Genomic DNA, 24,643 nt, shown 5'->3' on the forward strand with positions numbered 1-24,643 from the left:
GTTTCCTGTATTTACGTTTTCATCAATATACCTTTCTTTCCATTCTTTCTTAATCTCTTTGAATAAATTTGATTCAATATCTTTTGGCGTACAAAGATAATGGGTTAATACTCCTTGTGTCACCGCGTTTTTAGCCAATTCATCTACCATTTCATTTCCAGTTATTCCACAGTGGCTTTTAACCCATGCCAACTTAACAGACTTTCCTTGTTGCTGAAGTTCTTTAATTTTATTTATGATATATAATTCAATGTAGTTCACTTTTGATTTAGGATTTATAGCACTAATTTTACTAAGAGAACTTTTACTGTCACTAAAAATTATAAACTTTGAATGATTTATATTAGATAAATATTTTAGTGCTTCCATTATCGCTATTAATTCAGCTGTGTATATACTCATAATAGAATTTAGTTTAAACATTTTACTAATTTTATTACTGCTATCCCAATAGGCACATCCCACACCTTCAATATTTTTTGATGCATCTGTATATAGCATACAATAATCTTTGAACATTTGTGAACTGTCGGAGATAAACACTAATTTTCTTAAAGATATAGGCAACTTGCTATAGTCCCTTAAAAAGTATACCTGAACTTGTTCCATACTATTAAAGTCAATATTATAATTTGGGTTTATGTCATATTTATAAAGTTGTTTATCATATATTGTCATTTTTGAATATAAATCTACCATATTTAGAGTTTTCTTTTTTATCCAATATTTTTCTGTCAAGTCTGCTAAAAACAGTTGATGTATTTTGGAAATTAAACTTGCCTTTTTTTCATACAATCTAACTAAAAGGTTGATGCCAAGTTTTTTTCGTCTTATATCCATCGGCATTTCACAGCATTCAACTTGTAGATTATTTATCGGTGTACTTCTTAGGGCTCCTATACACAATCTAAGGGATTTATTAATGATTTTGTCTATTTTATTTAAATGACACTGTGATGCGTCACTGTATAATATTGATCCGTAGTCGAATATAGCTCTTATATTATTTTTAAATAACAACAAAGAAATATTTGGATCTGCTCCCCAACGTAAGTGTGATACGAATCGAAGAAGGTTTATTCCTCTTTCTGTTTTTTTAACTATATGGTCTATATGTTCTTTCCAGAGAAGCTGTCTATCCAGAGTAATACCCAAATATTTAACATAACTTTGTACAGGATAGGATATATTGTTTATTAAGATGTGATTGGGTATTTCTTTTCGTTTTCTTGTAAAAATACATAATTTGGTTTTGGAATCAGATATATTTAGTTCATGTAATTCACTCCATATTTTAATATGTTTGTCTCCTTCTTCAATGGATTTGACTGCATTTTCTATTTTAATGTTTTCTTGATAAATAACTATATCATCTGCAAATTGTAAAATTTTTGTTGAGTTTAAATTTTTTTCTATATCAGAAGTGTAAATTAAATATAACAAAGGGCTTAATATTCCTCCTTGAGGTAAACCACCCATCGCTAGTCTTGGACCAAATGTGTTATTATTTACCGATATATAAATTTTTCTACAGTCATACAATTTTATTATTTTTTGACAGAAGCATTCTGGCAGACCTATTTGTATCATTTTGTTATATAGTATATTTAAATTAACGTTGTCGTATGCTGCTTCAACATCTAATAAAAGAGCGATTACTGAAGAATTTTTCGTAAACGCTAAATTTATATCTGTTACCAAATGACTCACAGCTTCCACAGTAGAATGATTTTTTCGAAATCCAAATTGTGTTTGTGATAATTTATTGTTTTTTTCTAGCCAACTTTCGAGCCTAAGTTTTATCATTCTTTCCAGTGTTTTTGTTATGCAGGAGCTCAATGAAATACCTCTATAAGATTCTGCTGAATCAGGATTCCGATTTGTTTTGAGAATAGGAATCACCCGGTACTCTCTCCAGTTATCTGGAATATCTTCTGATAACCATATTTGATTAAAAAAATTTAATAGTGTTTCTTTCCCTTTTTGATGTAAATTGGCCAACATAATATAATGTACATTATCTATACCTGGAGAAGTATTTTTCTTATTCTTAAGGCTTATTTCTAATTCACAGAAACTAAATGGAATTGAAAGTGGATGCATAGAGTTTTTTCTTTCCATTACATTAATTTTTGAAAATATATTATCTGGACATAATTTTCTTAAAAACTCCTCAACCCATTCTCCTTCAGTCACTGGATTTACTTGTGGTTTAAAAATGTTTTGTAATCGTTTGGCTTGATTCCACATATCTTTAATTGGTGTATTTTTGTTTAAAGTTTTACAAAAATTTCTCCATGCATTACGCTTACTCTCTAATACAACTTTTTTGGTTTTCGCTACACATTTATTATAATTTATATAATTTTGTATATTAGACTGTAGTTTAAACTTGCGTAAAGCTAGTTTTTGTTCTTCTATTACCTTTTTACAATTGTCATTCCACCAAGTTTTTCTAAATCGTGGATTAGTCCCTGTTCTCTTCTCCGGTATACATATCTTACAATATTCGTTTAATTTATTTAAAAATTGTTGGTAATTTAAATTATTATCTATTTCCATGAAATTATCAGTGATAGAAGAGAAAAGAGACCAATCCGCTTTATTTATGTTCCATTGGAATTTTGTATTTACACATTCCGCTTTATTAACATTAATATTTGACTTAATAATAATAGCAAAATGATTTGATCCTAATGTCTCGTCCACAACATCCCAATCGAAAAAATGACTAATATTTGCTGAGCATATTGTAAGATCTATTGCAGATTTATTATTGCTATTCGGTCTACGCATCAAAGTTTCTTTACCATTATTTAAAATTACAAGATTACAGTCCTCAATAGCTTCTAACAGATTTTTTCCTATAGTATCTACAGTACTACAACCCCAAACATAATTGTGGCTATTAAAATCACCACCAATTATAAAAGGCTTCTCTAGACTATTAAAAAACTTTTTCCATTCATTTAGAGTGATTTTAAGATTTGGTTTTACGTATATTGAATAAATGTTTAACTTTTTTCCGGATTGAATTTTAATTGATATGCTATTGCACATTATGTCATTAATTTGGTGAAAAGTAGGACTGTTGTAAAATTTTATTAATTTTTTCAAAAGGATGGCTACTCCACCATATCCATCATCTCTATCATTCCTAAAGACATTATAACCAGTAAAGTTAATAAAATTACTTTTTTTTAACCAAGTTTCTGATATTAAGCCTATATCTATTTTATTGTCATACAAGAATTTTTCTAAATAACCCTTATTTGTTTTAATTGATCTCGCATTCCATTGAAGAAATGAAACGTTAGCCATCACGAGGTAATAATAATTGTGAAATATTGTTTTTTAATAATTCCAACGTTTTTTGATCTAAATTGTGATTAATTTGATTTAATGTTGCTGAAATAAAGTTTACTATTATTTCTCCTATATTATTTTGATTATCGTTTTGTGTTTGTGTTGTGTTAGAATAAATGGGATTATTAAAATTATAACAAGGCTGACTTTGTATTCTTGGTGTTTGCAAAATTTTTCTGCGTGCTTCCATTGTTTCTTTATCTACACTACTAGAATCAATACTACTTGATCTTTTTCGTTTAGATATTGTATATTTATTTGAAGTATTTTCTTGGTCTTTACTTACTGTTGAATAACATTTTTTATATTTATTATTAGCTTCATAATATGTTATATTTTCATTATTCATAACTTTTTTAATATATTCCTGTTTTTGTCTTTCTGTACAATCTGCTCCCTTGTCAGTAGCGCTGTGTTTTCCTTTGCACAATACACAAAGTAAATTATTCGGATTGGAACAATTAGATTTGTTGTGTTCTTCGCCACATCTTTCACACCTATCTTTTCCTCTACATTGGGCACTTATATGCCCAAATCTCAAACACTTTAAACATTGGATTATTCTGGGTGTATAATTTTCCACCTCGTATATCATTTTTTCTATTATTACATTTTTTGGTATAGACTGACCTTTAAAAGTGACAATTACGGTTCCTGTTTTTACATAATTAGTATTACCATTATCTTGAATCACTTTCCGCATAATTCTTTTTACATGTAATACTTCGAATTTAATTCCAAATCTAGGTTTAATTAATGATAATAAATCATTATCTTCTATCTCTTTATCTACCAATTTTATAACACCTTTCTTTTGAGTAAAAAACGTTGGAATATATGCCTCATACTCTTTGCTTTTAAGAATTTGAGAATCAATTAATTTATTAGCACTAGCAAAATTATTTAGTTCTACCTTGATTTTATTTCTACCAACTACTGTAATTTGTGTGATATTATTTTCAATTTCAGGTACTGCACTTAAAATCAAACGGGCCGTGCCGATCCTGTGTAATCGACCAATGTTACCGTTTTTATTTTCTATGTGTACTATATAAGGTGCATTATCTCCAAATTGATATCTATGTTTTAATCTTAAATTTATTACTTTATTTAAATTTTGCTTACCTGACTTATCTGTTTGATTTAAATTTGTCAAAGTTTCATCGTTATTGCAACTAAATTTGTTACTTACCTCAATAGTACTACTTGTTTGGTTTTGTTTGTTTGTTACCTTATTATTTACTCTATTGTTATTTTTATTTAATTCCTCATATTCCATCATCCCATCTCCTTCCATTTCTACATAAAATTTACCTTTATCTGGAGGTTCGGGTGGTATACCTTCCATATTATTTGTTTCCTGAAATTTAACTTCTAGGCGCTAAATTTCACACTTTCTTACAGATCACTGGTTTAGTACTTCTTTATACTACTCGTAATACTCAAAAAGTTAAGAAAAAACCTTAAAAATTAATAATTTTTAGGAGAACTTCTAAATAAACTGCCTTTCAATTTGACGTTTATTTGACATTTCCAGTGACTTGTTTAAACCAGTAGTTATACAGAAATCCCAGATTTCTGGGTATTTCTTTATCATTAATGTCAGTTGTTTCATAAATGACACTTAACTGAGAATACAAAGCTGGGATATCAAAAAATTTTCATTATTTAATCGTAGTGAAATAAATTCCTCTGTGGGAAATTTTGAGGAATTATAATTAGAAATACATATTAAGATTATATATAATTCTACAAATTCTAAATCGTTAAAATTTTGAAAGCTAGAATTCATTTGTTGTAGAATATTATCAAAAGGTCTCTTTGTTTCCTCTGTTTTCTCTGTCTCTCTGTGTCCGAAATTATCAATCTTCATTATTTTTCTTTCATGTTCAAACCCCATATGTTCAGTTTTATCCCCAATATTTTTAAACTGCTCTCGTTTTTTTAATTATCGTATTAATAAAGTCATTAATTTGTCTTATACAAAATGCAATACCATTTGATTTGTGTAAAATGTCAAATAAAAGATCAGTAAAAGGAAAAATCTCTGCAAAAAATTTAAATCGAAATATTCTTTAAGCGAATGTATGTAATATCTACTAAGCACCCCTTAGCAGCAGTAACAGTCGGAGCATCTCACTTTCGGGAAGGCGATAGGACGATCGCTTCCAGAGTACCAAAATTCGCGCGACTAGTGGGTGCGGTCATTGAACCCTGACCAATTTTTAAAAGGGAAAATAGCATGACAAGCGGCGATTTTGAGATGCGCTTCTGTCAGGAGTGGACCGAATAGTTGAATTGTGTGCATATTGAGTTCGTTCGTATTACGCGATTAATTTTTAATATTTTTCAATGCCTATTGCCTAGATAATATGTAGATTACTTGGATTAGGGAAAAATTTTTGATTATTAAATATTAATTAATAATATATTTTCTTATATCGAAGTATAAATAGGGAAGCGGTGCTTCCCCCGCTTCCATGGACCGCACGCCTCTGCATAGCTGTTATTTTTAATTATTATCAATTAGCGCTATAGTCCAGGCTGTATCGTCGCCCTCGTTAGCGAAGGTAATTCTTAATTATAATATAATACGTCGCTAAAGAGTTGTAAAAACATCTTATATAAATGCAGACTAAAAATATAAAAATTAAAGGAATATCAAAGAAAACACAAAAGATCGCCGATATAACAAAAAATGTTAAGTGCCAATTGTGTCAAAATTTCATAAATGTCAATAGTGTCAAAATTTTATAAATGTCAATAGTGTCAAAATTTAGTGGAATAAACTTGCCTGCGGTTGGACCAATTAGAAACAATCATTACGTCGCGGTAAATTAGAATTGCTCCTACTAGTTTAAAAACGAGGTATAGTTTCTGCGAGTAAAAAAGAGATCTAGTATAAAAAGTAATTAAAAAAAGAATGTGTGTGTACTTTGTACGCACGTAAGAAGTTATACTTCTATTATATGATTTCTTAAAAATAAGTATACTTTAAACAGTTTGTTTTAATTTTTTTGAAACACCAAACTAATCTTGTGCTTACCGCTTTCAAAAAAATATAAAAAAAGTATAGGATTGCACTGGATTCGAACTCAAGACCTCTCGATCTCTGGCCGAAAGCTATACCAAACACGCTACGACGACTGTGTCTGTATCGGTTCGGACGTACCTAATGACAATTCACGGTAACAAACAGACAAGGTGTGAAGTATAACAAATATACAATAAAATGTTTTAATAATACTCATCTTACTCCTGAGGAAGGCAAAACCAAAGACACAAAAATTATAATAAATATATTTACTAAAAACACTAATATATTCTTTTCACACCTTTTCTTGCACTGATATACCTATTTATACATAACTAGAAAGATTTAGCAACTAAACGCCATCCTGTCTGTGTGCGCATGCGCGCAGTATTATGAAATTTTACTCTCAATCGCGCCTAAAGAAGTATAACTTCAAAAAAACTTGATTAGTATCTAATAATAAATAGTCCTGTCGCCAGGGGGGGTACAACGGCCTCGTTAATTCAGATGGACTTACTCAAGTTTTTTTTATGTATTTTGACCCGTAGAACACGAATTTTTTGGGTAACAGTTGATCCGGATGTCGATAAGATTGTTATAGACCAAGAACTTGAGGAATCAAATAACAGCGATTTTTGGCAAAACAAAACAATATTTTGTATTTTTTGGGCCATTTTAAGTAAAAAATATTTCTACAAGTTTTTTCGTAGGATGCACAGTTTTCGAGATAAACGCGGTTGAACTTTAAAAAAATCGAAAAATTGCAATTTTTGAACCCGAATAACTTTTGATTAAAAAATAAAATAGCAAGTCTGCTTACCGCATTTGAAAGTTTAAGTCAAATTATATCGGTTTTGATTATTTGCATTGGTAAAAATTTATTTTTTTATTGTTTAACAAAGCTATAAACACGTAGGGTTTCCCGTGCTTTTACATGCGTTTTAACGCATGTAACGTAGAAATAGTCTTGATTGCACTAGTACCTATTCTACCTACTCGTTCGATTTTAAATGAGAAATCATAGAAACATCACTCACGCACTAGTTGTTTGTAGCTTTGTTTAGCAATAACACAATAAATTTTTAGCAATGCAAATAATCAAAACCGACATAATTTGACTTGAACTTTCAAAGGCGCTAAGCAGAATTGCTATTTTATTTTTTAATCAAAAGTTATTCGGGTTTAAAAATTGCAGTTTTTCGATTTTTTGAAAGTTCAACCGCGTTTATCTCGAAAACTGTGCATCCTACTAAAAAACTTGTAGAAATATTTTTTGCTTAAAATGACCCAAAAAATACAAAATATTGTTTTGTTTTGCCAAAAATCGCTGTTATTTGATTCCTCAAGTTCTTGGTCTATAACAATCTTATCGACATCCGGATCAACTGTTACCCAAAAAATTCGTGTTCTACGGGTCAAAATACATAAAAAAAATTTGGGTAAGTCCATCTGAATTAACGAGGCCGTTGTACCCCCCCTGGCGACAGGACTAAAATAAATAATTTAGACTTACTTTTTATCACACTGAATACATATATGTCCATGACTGACCTTATGTCTCATCATATCCTTGTATCTAATAAATTTCATTTTACACAGGCTGCACTCAGTATCTTGGTTCACTTGAATGCCGTGAACTTGTATGAGATGCGTTTTGATGCCTCTTAGCGTTCTATAGTCGGACTGGCAATAAGAACAACTCAAGAGTTTTTGTATTGGCTTTGGCAAATAAGAATGATCACTAGCGATAGTCTCCAAATCCTTTGGTACATTTTTATCATCCTCATTTGATGTTTCCACTAAAATCACGTTGTCGCCGATTTCAATTTGTTGTTCATTTGATTTTTCATTGTCGCTTTCAAAGATAATTTGAATAATTTCGCTTTTATTTGTTTGTTGGTCAATGAATTCTATAGTTTCTTCTATACCAACAGCCTCTTCAACAACTTCTTCTGATATGTTCGTGGCATCGAGATCTACTTCTTTTTTAACATCCTTAACATCCTCCGGAACATCAGACCCTAAAAGTGAGAAAGATTAACCAAAATCTATAGATGAAATCAGATCGTAATATAGGTACAGGGTCATTCTTTGGGAGTTGCTTATTACTTCTAAAAAAATTCAGATAAAATTTGTTTACTTTTTTACGTAGAACCCTAAATAGTACGTTATTTATGTTGTTCTGAAGCTATTTCCTTGTGGCATTTTTATAATTAAGTATTTTCGACGGGAAATAAGCCACAATTTTACCAAAAAAATGAATTTATTAACGTTTCGACGCCCAAGTCGGGTGTCGTTGTCAAAATGCAAAATAATACTAAATAAACAAAAATGTTGTTGCTTAGTAAAAAATTCTTCTAATAATTTATTTAATCTGACTCATTTATATCGGCAATTCAGGCATGTATTATACATTTTAAAGTGGTTAACGTTTTCAGACGGTTTTTCGCAAATAAACTCAAGAAGTAAGTATTTGGTCGAAAAAAATTCTTATCAAAAATATAGCACGTAAAAAAGTGAAAAACATGGTGTATATATTAGGTGACAGTACCTAGTAGAAGCAGAGTTATAGCTAATGAAAAATAGGTTCATATTCAAGTTCAAAATCGAATATTTTAACGTGCCATAACCAAAAAACGAAGAACTTTTTTGGGGAAAACTCATTTTAACTTTTTTAAACTGTTTAAAAAATGCTTATTTAAAAAAAATTAGCAGTAAACAAGTTACGCTCAAAATAAAGTTGGTCCCTTTTTTTGGTAAGAAATCGGGAAAATCAACCCCTAATTAGCATTTCAAATGAACTTAATTTTTACCACTTCACAAGTTTTTTAGTCGCGTATGTATTGATAATATCATCTGTAAGTTTTATCGGTTCAAAGTCCTTATTTTTGAAAGAGCTGTAGTTAAAAGGGCTTGAACGGGTCACTTATCACGAGTGTATGCAAATTTAGAAACACCGAATCTTAACCAATTTTTGTCTTACAGAAAAACAAAAAAATACAAAATATTCAGAAAAGTAAAGCCGACTTTTTTTATTGTTTAAGATTTTTGGTATCTCTAATCACTTTTAAGTTATTTTGAAAAAGGCATTTTTCACGTGGTATCTCATTTAATAGGTTATTCAATTCTCTATTCAGTGGACAAAAACAATATTTTTTGAAGTAAATTAATTGGTGCAAAAAAAATTATGTAATTTATATAATTCAAAATATATTTTACTGCTGTCAGAAAATAAAAAAAAATGTTTATTTGACAAATACACATTGCTTATCTCTTAAATTAAATGTCTAATCTGTCACTTGGCAGGTGGCTGTTTGACATTTAATTTAAGCGAAAATAAAAATGTTTACTTAGTAAATAAACATTTTTTTTATAATTTCAAACAGCAGAAAAATATATTTTGAGTTAAACAAATTACATGGATTCTTCTTTTTTCGTCAATTAATTTAATTAAAAAATTATTTCTGACCACCCTGTATAAATACGTAATGATGTTAATGTTTATATTACTGAATAGACAATTGAATAACCTTTCAAATGAGCTATCACACCACCCCTATTCCCATTTAAAATAATAATCGATTACGTCATCACGCCCAAATGGATGACGTCACTATGATGGCATATAGTATGTCAAAAAATCATAATTTAAAAATAAAAATCGACCTGTCCCAGGATTTTTCTCAAAAGTGGCCCATTCTCGAAAAAAATGAATTTATTCCATAATTTTGAACCTCTCTATATATTATATCTCTCTTTGCCGACGTTCAAATTGGTAAAAAGGTGAACTCGCTTCAAGACGCGCTTCAACCTCTTCGTTGGAATGGGCTTTGGACAGGTTGTATATTAGTGCACCCTATGTAACCTACATCTGAATCTTATGGTTACGCGTCAGTGTTGCCATACTTTTTTTATTTATTATTTCTTTCATAATTTCAACCAATGTTAAATGTACCTACAAGAATAATATAATAATTTTATAAGAACGTTTAAACTGAACCCAATTTTGAAAAAATGTGAAAACTTTGAATTATCAACGTCCGTCTGTCTGTCTGTCCGTAAACACAACTCCTCCGTCATTATACCAGGTAGAATGACAAATGAGGTGTCAAATGAAAGAATATAATCCAAGGATAGGTACTAGAGGTGAGAAATTTGACCTAGGCTGTCTGTCCGTCCGACCGCGAATTTAACTCCTCCGTCATTATACCAGGTAGAATCGGACGGCCAGATGGGACAGACAGACTAGGTCAAATGTCTCACCTTTACTACCATCCTTGGATTATAAGCTCTCATTCGACACCTTATTTGTTATTCTACCTGGCATAGTGACGGAATACTTATATTCGCGGTAGGACGGACAGACAGCCTAGGTCAAATTTCTCACCTTTAGTACCATCCTCGGATTATAAGCTTTCCTTTGACACCTCATTTGTCATTCTACCTGGTATAATGACGCAGGAGTTGAGTTAACAGACAGACAGACAGACGGACGGGCGTGGATAATTCAACGTTTTCACATTTTTTCAAAATTGGTGAAAACAACAACATAACTTTACTTAAGAGGCTACAGTAGCGATCAACAGGTAAACGCGTTCCAAGATTGCGGTCTAATTTTGAATATTTTGTCGAGATATTTGGCACACATATCCGTAATATAATAAAGAATGGCGGTAGAGAGCCCAATTTCAGAAATATGTTAGTATGTGGAAATTACTCTATAACTAAATACAATATTGAAAAAAGGAGCCTGTACCGCCATTAAGAAGAAAAAAAAACTTTCTTCAAATAAACTTTTTTATCCCATGCCTAGATTTTGTGTAATCTTGGAACTACTAAATTTTTTTTTATTTCTAACAAGAAATCGAACATATTATAACTAAATAACTAATTAGGCAACATAGAGAAATTATCACTGTCATTTTGACAAACCCGTGTCAGATTTTCTCTAATCTGTTCTGTCATATTTATCGATATCTGTTCAGACAAGAATCTACAGGTCGAGCAAGTCTCGTAAATTTCACGATTGTGCGAGCCACGCTTCACGCAACCGTGTTTGCGTACTTGTGTTTCGAGTTGCGTGGTCGTGCGGAGTTATATTTACCAAATTTAAATCCCTTCCAACATGCTGTCAAAATTAAATCAATATGTCAATATGGCTACTGGGCAATGAACTGTCAATACGGATGGAATCGGCACAAAGACAACTAATGCAGCCACGATAAAAGAGAGAGGTCCTAGAGAGAGACAGACAAGGTGGTGGAAACTTTGACAGGCCGTGTAATTTGAGTTGCCTATATCAACTTAAATCGGGGAAATATAAAAGTAAAATTCTAAATATAAAAGTAACATTAAAACATAATCAAGGACTACTTCTTCACTTTATATAAAACAGTCACTAATTTAGTATTTAAATAGTTTTAAAATTATTTAACTCCCAAATACTTTAGGAAAGTAGGTATTTGTTTTGATAAATACAAATAACAATTCTGAAAAGTATTTAAACGCCAAGTATGGCACTGTGTACTCTATTTATCCCCTAAATACAAAAAAGTGGTTAAATTTTGAAATATGTACTGCCAATCAGCATTAGGCCTTAGCCAAGTTAAAATATAAGTTAAAATATTCAACGAACTGTAAATACTGATTCAATCGGGTCCATTTATATAGGCAACTCAAATTACACGGCATGTCAAATTCTCCAACACCTTGTCTGTCTCTCTCTAGGACCTCTCTCTTGTATGTTGGTGTCAATCTTGCTTCACTATTTGAATGGGACATGGCCATTCCATCCGTATTGACAGTTCATTGCTACTGGGTGTAAAAGATAAATCTTATTCTATCTGTTCTTAATGAGTTTTAGATAATTTTAGTTGTATTTCTTTGTAATTTTGTGTTGTACAAAGATTAATTTAACATTTTCTCTGGAAGTGTTAATTTAGGAAGATAATATGCTTCATTGGTGTTGTGTTTTGAAGTGTGAAATGCAAAGTAATTGTGATAAAGTCAAGATAAAGTTCACTTTTAAACTGAACTAAATAAGGTATCTGAGAGACAACAATGGTTAAATGCAATACAATGTACAGGTTTTACTAGCGAAACGAAAATTTTCCTGTCCTGTCTGCTGTAATCATTTTATATCTGGTAAGTTACAATTATTACAACAGTAACGATTTTTGAAGATGTTAACATTTTAATCTTATAGGAAAACCAGCCGACTTAATCGATAATAACAATCTCCAGATTGGGTTCCTTCAATAAATATGGGCTATAAACACAATGAAATAAGTTCCCCAAAATCTAAAATGGAGTGGTATCAAAGGAGAATTAAAGGAAAAAATATTCATATTGAAATTATTTATAAGGCACTGGACTGTCTTAAATTCTACAATAATACTAGGTGGGTAAATGATTTTAGACATTTTTCATTAAGAGTAGATTAAGATTAAGTAGATTTTCATTCAGTAGATTTAAGACTTGTTTACACAGGTAGAGTAATGATACAAGTACTTGATAGAGTAGAGTAACTCTACCTGTAAAAATGCTCAGCACAGTAGAATAGCTGGTAGAGTGTATAGTTGGAGTTAAAGTAGAGTGACTAGCAACCTATGGCAAAGTAACTACTCTATGACCACCACTACTGCCAAAATGTCTACTCGGCTGCACACTCTACCCATGGAACACGCTCAATTATGGCAGAATAGAGTAGGTAGGAGAGTACATGGGGGCGCTGTCATTCTGGCTGGAATTGTGTTTTGTGTAAATAGTGAAAATGAAGTTCACCGAAGATGAAACTTTAAAACTTGTAGAGCTGTAATACGGCGAATACCAGTGTTTATGGAATTTAGGTAGTGTATACTACAGAAATAAAAGTTTGCAGCAAGCTGCGGAGGATGAAATCGTCGAAAGAATGGCAAAGGGGGCTTTGGAGTAAACGAGCTTAAGCAAAAAATTAAGAATTTAAGGTGCACTTATAATCAAGAGTGTTTAAAAATACAAAAATCGGTTTCACTATACTAGCATCAGTACTATACTTGTACTCTCCTCATGTGAATGGTATCAAGCCATTTTTGGTAGAATACTACCGCTACTCTACTCTCCTCAAAACTCTACCCATGTAAACAAGTCTTTAGAAACAGTGGAAAATGAGGTAGCTAGTAGAGTAGTAGTAGAGTAAAATATACTGGTTTAGCAAATTACAATGTTTTAAGGTAATACAGTAGCGATAAACAAGTAGCCAAAACGTGTTCCAAGAATGTCACTGTAATTTTGAATATTTTTTCGAGGCATTTGGCACACGTATTCGTAAAATAATAAAGAATGGCGGTACAGAGCCCAATTTGAAAAATATATTAATATGTGGAAATTACTCTGTAATTATACAATATTTAAAAAACGAGCCTGTACCGCCATTAAGAAGAACAAAAAAATACACTTTCTTCAAATAAACTTTTTTATCCGATGCCTAGATTTTGTGTAATTTTGGAACTACTAATGAAATAAAAAATTTTAGTAGTTCCAAAATAACACAAAATCTGATAAAAAAGTTGTATTTGAAGAAAGTGTATTTTTTTGTTCTTCTTAATGGCGGTACAAGCTCGTTTTTTTATATTATATTTAATTACAGAGTAATTTCCACATAATAATATATTTTTCAAATTGGGCTCTGTACCGCCATTCTTTATTATATTACGAATATGTGTGCCAAATATCTTGAAAAATATTCAAAATTACAGCCGCAATCTTGGAACACATTTTCGCTACCTGTTGATCGATACTGTTTCCTCTTAAGATAGTTTTAATAGTTATTTATGATATAAGTATTAAAAGTACAATTTTAAGACGCGCATGTGAAAGTTAACTTGAAAAAATAATTTTATTAATGTTTTGACTTCCAAATATTTATTATTATTAGGTTTGTTCTAGCAAACAGTCAAACTAGTCAAAAACCATCAGCAAACAGTTGGTCAGTAAAAGAACATAATACAGTCACCAGTGCGATCCCCTCTACTCGCGCTGGTCCACTATTCGCTGATGGTTTCAAACTGATGCTAGAACAAACCTATTATTATTATGCATATCATTATCTGTAAATAATATTTCTTCTGATTGTTAATTGTAAAGGATAGAAAAATTACCATTTATTTCATTTTTTTTAGAATCAGCTGAGAGAAGTGGTCTACAAAAAACCAGGAAGGAAACGGAATATGTGGCTACGAAAGGCAAAAGAAAGGTTTACAAAGCAAATGTGACACATTTTTTTGAAATATTTAGGAATATCAGTAAATTGCATTAAAAGAATGTATGAAAAGATTTTGTTCAATAAAAATGTTTATATTTATCAAGGATGTATTATTTGGTATGGCCACATATCGTCAGTGATGTAATAATACATCCTATCTGTTTTTTCATGAGTTTTGTAAGAGAGACTAAAAACTTGTCTTAGGGTCACCTCCTGTTTTCATATGATATTTTTTGACTTGTTTTGTAGTAAATTAAACTATCTATGAACTACAAAACAAGTCAAAACTTACATATGAACACAGGAGGTGACCTTAAAACATGTTTTTCCATCTCTCATACAAAACTCATGAAAAAACAGATAGGAGGTATTGTCACATCAGCAAGGATGTACAGTGATAAGTGCCCTAATAACCGGCAAAATATGGCAACATATTTAGTTGTGAGATAAAAAGAAATGAAACTAGTTGAGCTGGGAAATTTAGCGAAATTAACCTTCAAATTTACGTTATATTGATCCCACCTTTACACATATCGGAGGAGTATGTCAACTAAAACTGTCACTGTGACAGTGGTAGTTTCCAAACTCGTCTGATACGTCTGAAGGTGGTACACAATCAATACAATCTAAATGTATAAGTTAATATCGCTAAATTTCCCAGCTCAACTAGTTTCATGTCTTTTTATCTCACTACTTAATACATCTTTTGTGCTATTTTGCCGGTTATTAGAGCGCTCATCACTGTATTTCTGGTATATCCAGGGAATGTCTACAAAATATATTTTGAATGTCCAGAGAACATTCGTGGACATTCATGGAATGTTCCAATAAGACATTCAGGTAATGTTTAAAATGCTGACACAGGATTTTCCTGGGATGTTCAGGGAACATGTTTTCGGGGATATTCCAGGAATTTTTCAATGTCTGTACCTTCTATGGACCTATATGGAATATTTTGGTGTTATTACCGCCGCACTCCACTTGCGATTTGTAATCAGGAAGATTGAACACATTGTTTCAAATACAAGTCAATCCATTTGTGACTAAATAATCATGGATTGACTTCTATTTGAAAGAATGTGTTCAATCTTCACAACTACAAATCGCAAGTGGAGTCCGGAGCTTAGGGCTACTTCCTCTTCGGTATTATGTATTATACTACAGAAATCAGGAACTTTCCTTCTAAATATATGTATGCATCTTGGTCATCAAACATATTCTTCCAAACATTTTTTTAAGGGGTTACATAGGTCTTGTGGGTAAAAAAAGTGACTTTTTAAAAAAATTATATCTCGAAAACTAAAATTTATTTTTATTTATAATTGGAACATGTAAAAGTATAGTACTTAAGGTAGTCTCAAAAAAAGTTTCAGCCAAAAATATTCATTTTTGTAGAGTTTAAGTTTTTTTGCGTTGGCAGCATAACTAGTCTCATCTGAAATCAAAAAGTTTCTTGTAGTTTATACCTCTGGCTAGAATATGAACGAAGGAATTAAAAAAAATGAGATTTGAAGATTTTACATAAGTTTAAACACATTTTTGACCCCAATTTTTCTCATTTTTAAAGTAGTTTTTTTTATAAAACAAAAATGACCTCATCTAATAAAAAATCCTTTGTTCATTCACTAGCCAGAGGTATAAACTACAAGAAACTTTGATTTCAGATGAGACTGGACTTGTTATGCTGCTCACTGCAAAAAAGGGCTGTTGTCGAAAAATTGCAGTCAACTCTACAAAAATGAATATTTTTGGCTGAAATTTTTTTGAGAGTACTATACTTTTACATGTTTCAATTATAAATAAAAATAATTTTTAGTTTCCAAGATATAATTTTTTTAAAAAGTCACTTTTTTACCTGCAAGACAACAACTTAACAAATTGTTGATTTCAAATTGTAACAATTGTTTTGCAAAGTATGCTGCCCTCTTGTATTTTCTGTGTTATCTTCATCATACAATTACTTCATCTAAAAACTTTCTGCGATATATTCGCAACAACAAAAACAAACAAAACAAAAAAAAATAAAACAAAAGTTTAACCACCTTCACACCACAGAATCAAGCAATCAAGTTACACAAATTTTCAAACACCTCACCTGACACAGCGTCTCAAGTCTCAAGTACGATTGCGCGAATTGGTAAATATAACTCCGCACGACCACGCAACTCGAAACACAAGTACGCAAACACGGTTGCGTGAAACGTGGCTCGCAATCGTGAAATTTACAAGACTTGCTCGACCTGTAGATTCTTGTTCTGTTCAGTGCAGTAGTGTGTTAATTTAAAAATTAGTTTTTGTTGTTTCATAGGAAAGTAGTGTTTATTGATAGTTAATTTATTATATATTTGTTGTTGTTGTATAAGTTGTTGGCCTCTTTGAAAGAACAGATTGTTGTTAATTGTGAAGTTTAGTTATCGATGCCTCAGAAGCCAATCGGTGTAAGGCAATAATTGTTTAAAATGAGCTACTAAGATGTTTCTGACAATAGTTGCAGAAATAAAAGAAGTTATTAAAAACAAATAAACTGTCTTTATCATAATATGGGTAACATATTCATAAATACAAACAAGGAAACAATAATATTATTATATATAATAATATAATAAGTGTTTTATCTCATAAGTCATTTTTAGGGAGAATGGGACTTACACCGTTTGACTTCTGAGGCATCCATATGTAGGTAGGTAAGTATATTTTACGTAAAAATATTTCGAATTTTAATGCGAGTATATAAAGTTTTAGGAGGATTTTTTATTCTAAAAATATTATCAGTAGTTTAACAAAATGGAAAAAGTAAATCAAACGAAAAATAAAGTGAAACCTTCCAAGAAAAAGTCCATTAAAAACCGTGCCAAAATTATGCGAAAATCGAAATTTGTTTCGCTTCACAACAAAAAATGATTATTATCATTATTATCATTAACAAAAAATTTATTATTAGATATTTCATGCAAATACCTTTCTAAATACCTATCTTAACATAAAATGTTCACCCATTTTGGTTTAATTTTTATAAATATCTATTTATTAATAATAAAATCGTTTTCTATTACTTCCATTTAGCGCGACTATGATATTGTCAAAATATTAATCTTAGATAACGTCAAAGATTACCACTGTTGCCAAAGTTTATGATACTATCTCCCGAAGTTATATTTTGTTGCTACCTGTTGATCGCTACTGTTTACTCTTAATTGGTGTTTCAAAAAACTATTTTTTAAATGCAACTTTATGTAATGTGATAGTATGAAAAAATAGAGGACATGGCAACGGTGTTACATGTCAAGCTCGGATTCCATGCCAAAATACCCATAAAAATATTAGGGTGCACTAATATACAAACTGTATTAAATACATTAAATATTTAATTTAATGATATTAAAAAATAAAACAATAAAAAACATAATAAAATAATAAAAAAATAAAATAAATATTACATATAAATTAAAAAATAATAATAAAAATAATTAACCAAAATCTTTAAGCATTTACTATGTATTTACTAACACACTGAAATTATTGTATTCTTTTTCTCATGATCATCTTTCAGTGCGTCACAGTTTTTCGATTTCTTTCTAACGCATTAAATTGTATGTGACAGAAAAAAAGGCACGTCGGTGATTACTTCTAGTTCTGTGATTATTCTAGTTGTCGATAGATGGCGCCATAATTAAAAAAAATAATTTTTTTAATTAGATAATAATATTACAAATATAATCTGTATAATTTATAAGACTATACAAATCAAAGAAAATACCATTTTATAAATGCAAGAAACACATTTGATTTGTTTTTATTCTAAACTGAAAATAAAATGTGACAACTGTCAGATTTAACTAAAATGTCATGTTAGAATAAATGTCATAAATGTGTATTATCACGGACTTACCCTTTTTCCTATCATTTGTGACGCACTGAAAAATGATCATGAAAAGGACAATATCCCAAAGTAGGTACCATGTACAAGCATTGATTGATAAAACTATAAGAAAACATGACTGGCTTTTTGGCTTTGCAAGAACCATGGACTTAGCATAAAACAGTCAACTACAGAAAAAAAAAGTAACCGGGACATCCCGTGCGCATTATAGAAAATAGAAGAAAAGATTATTATAAAAATCGCTTATTCCCAATAAAATAAGTGCCAACCAGGAAAAGTATCGTTTATAAAGTGAAAAGAACTAAAAAAATAAAACTGTAGATTTTATTAATTATTTACAATCCAAAAAAATAATTTATTTCAATGCAAATAAAAACGAAAAAGCCCTAATGAAAGAAAAAACAGGAAAAACTTAAAAACTTAACAAATTGATAATAGAGAATTCTGCTTTATTTGGTTGTAATAATTTCCGATAGATGTCAGGTTTTAAAGTTGATAAAAGTACGCCATATTTAAACCATCAAAAATTTCAAATTTACAACAGATATCTTCTAATTTGCTGTTACATACATTCAGATGTAGATGGCGTTGAAAATTGATTATATTTTTCAAAATATCATCTAGAGAAGGTTTTGTGATCCTTCTTCTGAAGAATCTGTGTTCATATGATTGTTAATGCATTTATGACTACAACAATAAGAAAAATACTATTTTTTTTAACGTTTACTGCATCTTTTCACATAAAACATCATTTCCTAGCCAAGTCTTGTTCTCGTAGTATCATATCTTCGGCTGCTGACCAATCCGGTCACGTAAGTTCTTCTTCTTCTTTCTTCACTTTTGCGTACATATTTTGATACTATGGTTCATTTTTTAAATAGGAGGAGTACTCTCAAAAGACATATTCACAACCAATAATGCCACTATAAAAATAACCAGATTTATCTTCTTTTTTGGTTGATCATGTCGGTTTTCGACGGTAACCCATAAATATTATATTATACTAATACAGTAGAACGTCGATAATCCGGACGTCAAAAATCCGGATTTGTATCTAGCAGAAATATCTGATTCTTTTAAAATAAATTAAGAACTTCGCTGCGAAAAACGAACCTCTACCGCAGTTAAATATTTTACACATTTTTTTAAAAGCCCAAATGAAGAGTACAGGGGAAAAACAAGGAATGTCACATTTTATACATATTGAGATAAACAGCAATAAAGGTTTAATTCTTATGTTATCTAAAAAATACTTAGTGAGATTCTAAGCAGAATTCTAGCAATTATTGGTCTATAATCTTAATATAATATTAATCTATATTAAGTTATTAATTTAATAATGCACCAAAAAACTGCTAACATTCCTTATTTTTGTCCAGTGTCGTGCGGACAATCCTGGTCCTTCACCTGGATACAAATTCTTAAAAAATTGATATAGACTGATCTTTCTGGTTATTGTTCTGAATCGATAGTCTAGTCCAGTGATTCCCAACCGGGGAACGATCGCCCCCTTGGGGGCGATTTGAGATTTTCAGGGGGGGTGATAGAGCGAAGGGGCGATATGGAGGGCAATAGAGAAAAGGGGACGATAAGGTGGGCGATTAGCATCTGGGAAACGAGAAATGAGTAATAAAGAAGAAAAAACAATACTTTCGATCGGATATCCATAGGATAATAAAAAGTAATTAAATGTACAACAATGCAGGTAATAATAACACAAACATCTCGTCTAGTAACAGAGGGCTATGAATCATGATACAATTTAATTCTATAGGTAAGTAATACATTATAATTAATTCTGCATTTTCCTTTTATCGAGCTTTCGTATTGGGCGAACATCCGCACAAAAGAGAAAGGGATAGAAGTGACCCTGCCGATCTGACTCTAACAAAAAGTGTAAGGCCGAAATTGTGGTCGCTTTGTCATATATCTATCTTTTGCCCTTCATTTGTCCAAAGTTGAACGTAGGCCTCCCCCTTATTTTTCCACTCTTCTTCGTTCAGTGCTAATCCTGTTCATCTGGTCCCAGCGTATCTTTTTGGGTCATTCAACCATCTCATCTGTGGTCTGCCCTTTCCTCTTTTACGGTCTCAAGGTCTCCAGTGGATCATCGCTTCATTCCATCTTCCGTCTTTTTGTCCGTTGTTTTGTCATGTTTTCCGCTAGAGAGTAGCTGCATGTTTGTTTAGATCTTTCACTTTGGTTTTATTTCTGATCCATGTATTTTTATTTTTGTTACTTAGCTTGATACCCCGCATTTTTCTTTCCATTGCCCTTTGAGTATTGGCCATCCTTTCCATATTTTCCTTTGTGAAGGTCCATGTCTGTGCTTCATACGTATATATTGGTCTTGTCATAGATGAGGTAAATAAAATTAAAGCAAAACCAAAGAATGATGTAATATTTCGTACACTCTGACACTCTGTAAAGAAAATGATGAGATATTTAATACATTGCTATTCCAGTACTACATACGGAAGTCCGCTGGCTTTCGAAAGGGAATTGCTTACGGCGGTTCTGCAGTCTCATGGCTACGGTTATCGAATTTCTTATAACTACTGACCCCACACTGAGTACAGCACTACAAGAGAAGCGAAACAACATCGCTTAACTATCAGATATTTCTGAAAAATTAAATGGAACGAATCTGGAATTACAAAGGAAGAACATAAATATGGCCAAAGCGAAGGGAGTAGTCGCAGCATTCATTGACAAACTATCTATTTTTGAAGAAAATATACAGAGAGGAGGTCTGACCAAATTCCTCAGAAATCATCATGTGGTTATTCTGAGGATCTTCAAACATATTGCCTCCACCTTGGAGGGGATTTGAGGTAAATAGCTATTAACCAACATTGAGCCAGACATAAAGAAATTATGTGAGTATCACCAGGCCCAAGGGAGAAATTAACAATTATTACTAACCATGTTCACCAACACGTGGACAAGATGCAAGAGGCACAAGATCGAAATAGAGGGAAAATTATGAGAGAGATCTATGTCCAGCAGTGGACAAGCGAAGATTGAATGATGACTTACCATGTATCATTTTACGAAATGTAAAAATAAATAAATATTGTACTGATTAATTTTTTGTTTCCATTTAATTGGGGAGGGGGGCGATTATAGTATTCACAACTGGTGAAACCTGTCTAAGGGGGCGATCATGGGAAAAAGGTTGGGAACCACTGGTCTAGTCGATAGTACTCAGTTTTTGCTACCACATGGCGAGAAAAGCCAAAATTCATGAAAAAGTGACATTCCTTGTTTGTCCCCTGTACTCTTCAAATAGTGTCTGATATTTTACTGTACACATGATGCTATTATAAATTAAGTTATATAATTACAATACAGTGTTTAAATATAAAAAAGTTTCAGTGATTAATTTCACCTCTAGACACTTTACAGTACAAGAGAAAACAAAAATTTTTAAAACATTTGTTGTACTTTAATGTGTATAGTGGCCTTTTTTTGAGGTAATTTCGATAATCCGGATGGGACCCGGTCCGAATTAATCCGGATTATTGACGTTCTACTGTACGTCGCTAAAGAGTTCTAGAAACAACAAACAACTGTTTTGTTTTTATACAAAAACAGACTAAAAGTTAAAGGAATAACGCACAAAACACAAAAAATCGCCGATATAACTTAATTAACCTATGAAATACCAATAGTATCAAAATTTCATAAATGTCAATAGTGTCAAAATTTCATCATGGTGGAGTAAACTTGCTTCAGGTTGGACCAATTACAACAAACATTACGGCGCGGGAAATTTAAATTACTCCTCCTGGTTTAAAAACAGAGCATAGTGCATTTGCCAGTATGTACAGTAGGAAAAATGAAAGAATACCCATGAACGAACATATAAACACGCTGTATTTTCCTGTCGCCGTGTCACACAAAAAATTGTCCAGCGCAAGTACATGTAAGAATTATTATTACATGTACTTGCGTTGGACAATTTTCTTTGTGACACGGTGACAGGAAAATACAGCGTGTTTTATATGTTCGTTCATGGGTATTCTTTCATTTTTCCGACTGTACATTTCTTAGTATTGCATTTGGTCTTGCTCACGCCAATATGCAATACTGTTTCTATGATATTAATGAATTGGGTTTAATGGTATTGGTAATAAGTTCAGTAAAACACAGATAGTACAATAATAGTTATTTATGAAAGTTCGTCAAGTATGCTTTTTACGAACGCACGCGATGTTTAGAGTACGAGCGGTGCGAGTGCTATACATCGCGTAAGTGCGCAAAAAGTACTTCACGCACAGTTTCATACAATATTTGATATACGATAAACAAATAAAAAAACTGCAACTCTTCGTCACGAATACATTTCTATTCTACAATTAGAACTGTGACATTTAAAAATTCAAACTTCTTTCAAACCACAAAACTGTCAAAACTTTTGTTGTAATTTATTGCTCACATGTCATCACCATGACAACGCGAAAGTTAAGGATATTTGATTAATGAAAGTGTGCCAAAAAACAGTGCGAAAAAGTAAATCCCATCTAAAATACATTGTTACTTCACGCACACTTTAAACGCACTGCTATCTATAATGACAGTTTTGACAAACTAAAAACTTATACATAATATGAGATAGAGTAGATAAAGGAGTTTAAACGTTTCACTTTATAGGGTAACAGCGGAGCAGAAGAGTTATAGCTTTGGGTTAGCTTTTTTTGGAAATAATATTCTTTTGTTTATGTTCATCTTGTTGCTTAAAAAATTATTTAGAACTTATATTTATTTTTGGATAATATTTTGTAATATAAATTTGTAATATAAATATAATAAAAATTAGAAGTGTCAGCTGCTCCTGCAGCTTGAAGCGCTTTATGTGTCAGCTGCTCCTGCAGCTTGAAGCGCTTATGTGTCAGCTGCTCCTGCAGCTTGAAGCGTTTTATGTATACCCCATGAATTCATTTTATTAATTGGACAACGAAGGAAAATGTGGCCTAGATCTTCTTCTTATCCACATTCACAGTATGGATGTATTTTAATGTTGATTCGATGTAAATGAGTTCCGAATATACCATGTCCTGTTCTCATTGTTATTATGTTCGTTAAGCGTCTTCTATCGATATTTGGAGATTTTTTAAACCATGGCGTATCCGGGAATTATTGTTGTATTTCTCCATTTCAATTAAATGGAGTTCTTCTAGAAATTGTTGTGTTTTTCTTTGATTCTGGCTTTCAATTTTGAGAGTATGCCATTATAAATTATTTTTATATTAGCTGGGATTTTGAGACTACTTCCAATTTTTGCTAGTTTATCTACATATTCATTTTCCTCAATGCCGCTGCCCTAAGATCCAAGTTAGTTTGAATTTATTGCCATTGTTGTTAGCTTCCATTATTATTTTTCTGGTTAATAATGGGTCCCGTACGTTTGTTAACAGTGACTTTAAACAGATATAATTATGTTTTGCTACTCAACTGTCATACGGTATGCAACAAAATAAACAGTACTGAAATGCGCATGCCACAAATTTGTATGTGTCATGCGCCGAAACGTACTGAGTGGTTTCCGAACGTCGTTGTATGAAAACTGCAGAAAATATGAAAACTAACTTGTAAAAAATTGAATTTAAAAATAATATGTTTCCACAAGCTTTGCACAAATCGCTTACCTTGAAAATTGGTATTCTTTAGGATTTGGTTATGCAGACCCAAGTGTAATTACTCAATTCATCACTGCTTCCATGAAATTCAAGCACTCGCGGACGGCGCCGTCAGTTAGATGAAAGGCGAAAACATTTGGAATTCGGAAGTTCTTTCGTTGAAGGCTTGGAGCGAAGTCGTACCTTCCGTACTAAAGGTACTCGACAGAGCATGTCCATTTTGATACATGCGTACCTAAAGCGATTTGCGCTTGTGGATTAGTGAAAATTGACATTGAGCACTTATTTAAATTAGAACACACACAAGGTTATTCTGCATCATTTTTACAGGGGGCAGACCAAAACAACTAGATATGATTAATAAATTATCTAAAACTTATTCTACCCGAAATAAATAAATATTAGAATGATAGTCAATATAAAATAAAGAAATAGTGATTCCCGAACAGTCGTTATAACGTACATATGTGAATGTCGTG

At 31.5% G+C, this 24,643-nt stretch overlaps 1 protein-coding gene and 1 long non-coding RNA gene across 2 annotated transcripts in view; one reads left to right on the forward strand and one right to left on the reverse strand.

Annotated features, from left to right (window-relative positions):
- Positions 1 to 24,643, reverse strand: part of LOC126881874 (zinc finger protein 184-like) — a 102,927-nt gene that overhangs the window by 43,488 nt on the left and 34,796 nt on the right. Inside the window, exon 7 of the mRNA XM_050646523.1 lies at positions 7,914 to 8,421. Within this exon, the coding sequence (XP_050502480.1) occupies positions 7,914 to 8,421 (508 nt within the window). The remainder of the gene's footprint in view (positions 1 to 7,913; positions 8,422 to 24,643) is intronic.
- LOC126881880 (uncharacterized) lies at positions 12,098 to 14,741 on the forward strand. The gene is made up of 3 exons (XR_007697047.1): positions 12,098 to 12,544; positions 12,606 to 12,800; positions 14,560 to 14,741. It is a non-coding gene; the product is annotated as an uncharacterized LOC126881880 (long non-coding RNA).

The sequence above is a fragment of the Diabrotica virgifera genome, chromosome 3 (assembly GCF_917563875.1).
Source record: "Diabrotica virgifera virgifera chromosome 3, PGI_DIABVI_V3a".
NCBI lineage: Eukaryota > Metazoa > Arthropoda > Insecta > Coleoptera > Chrysomelidae > Diabrotica > Diabrotica virgifera.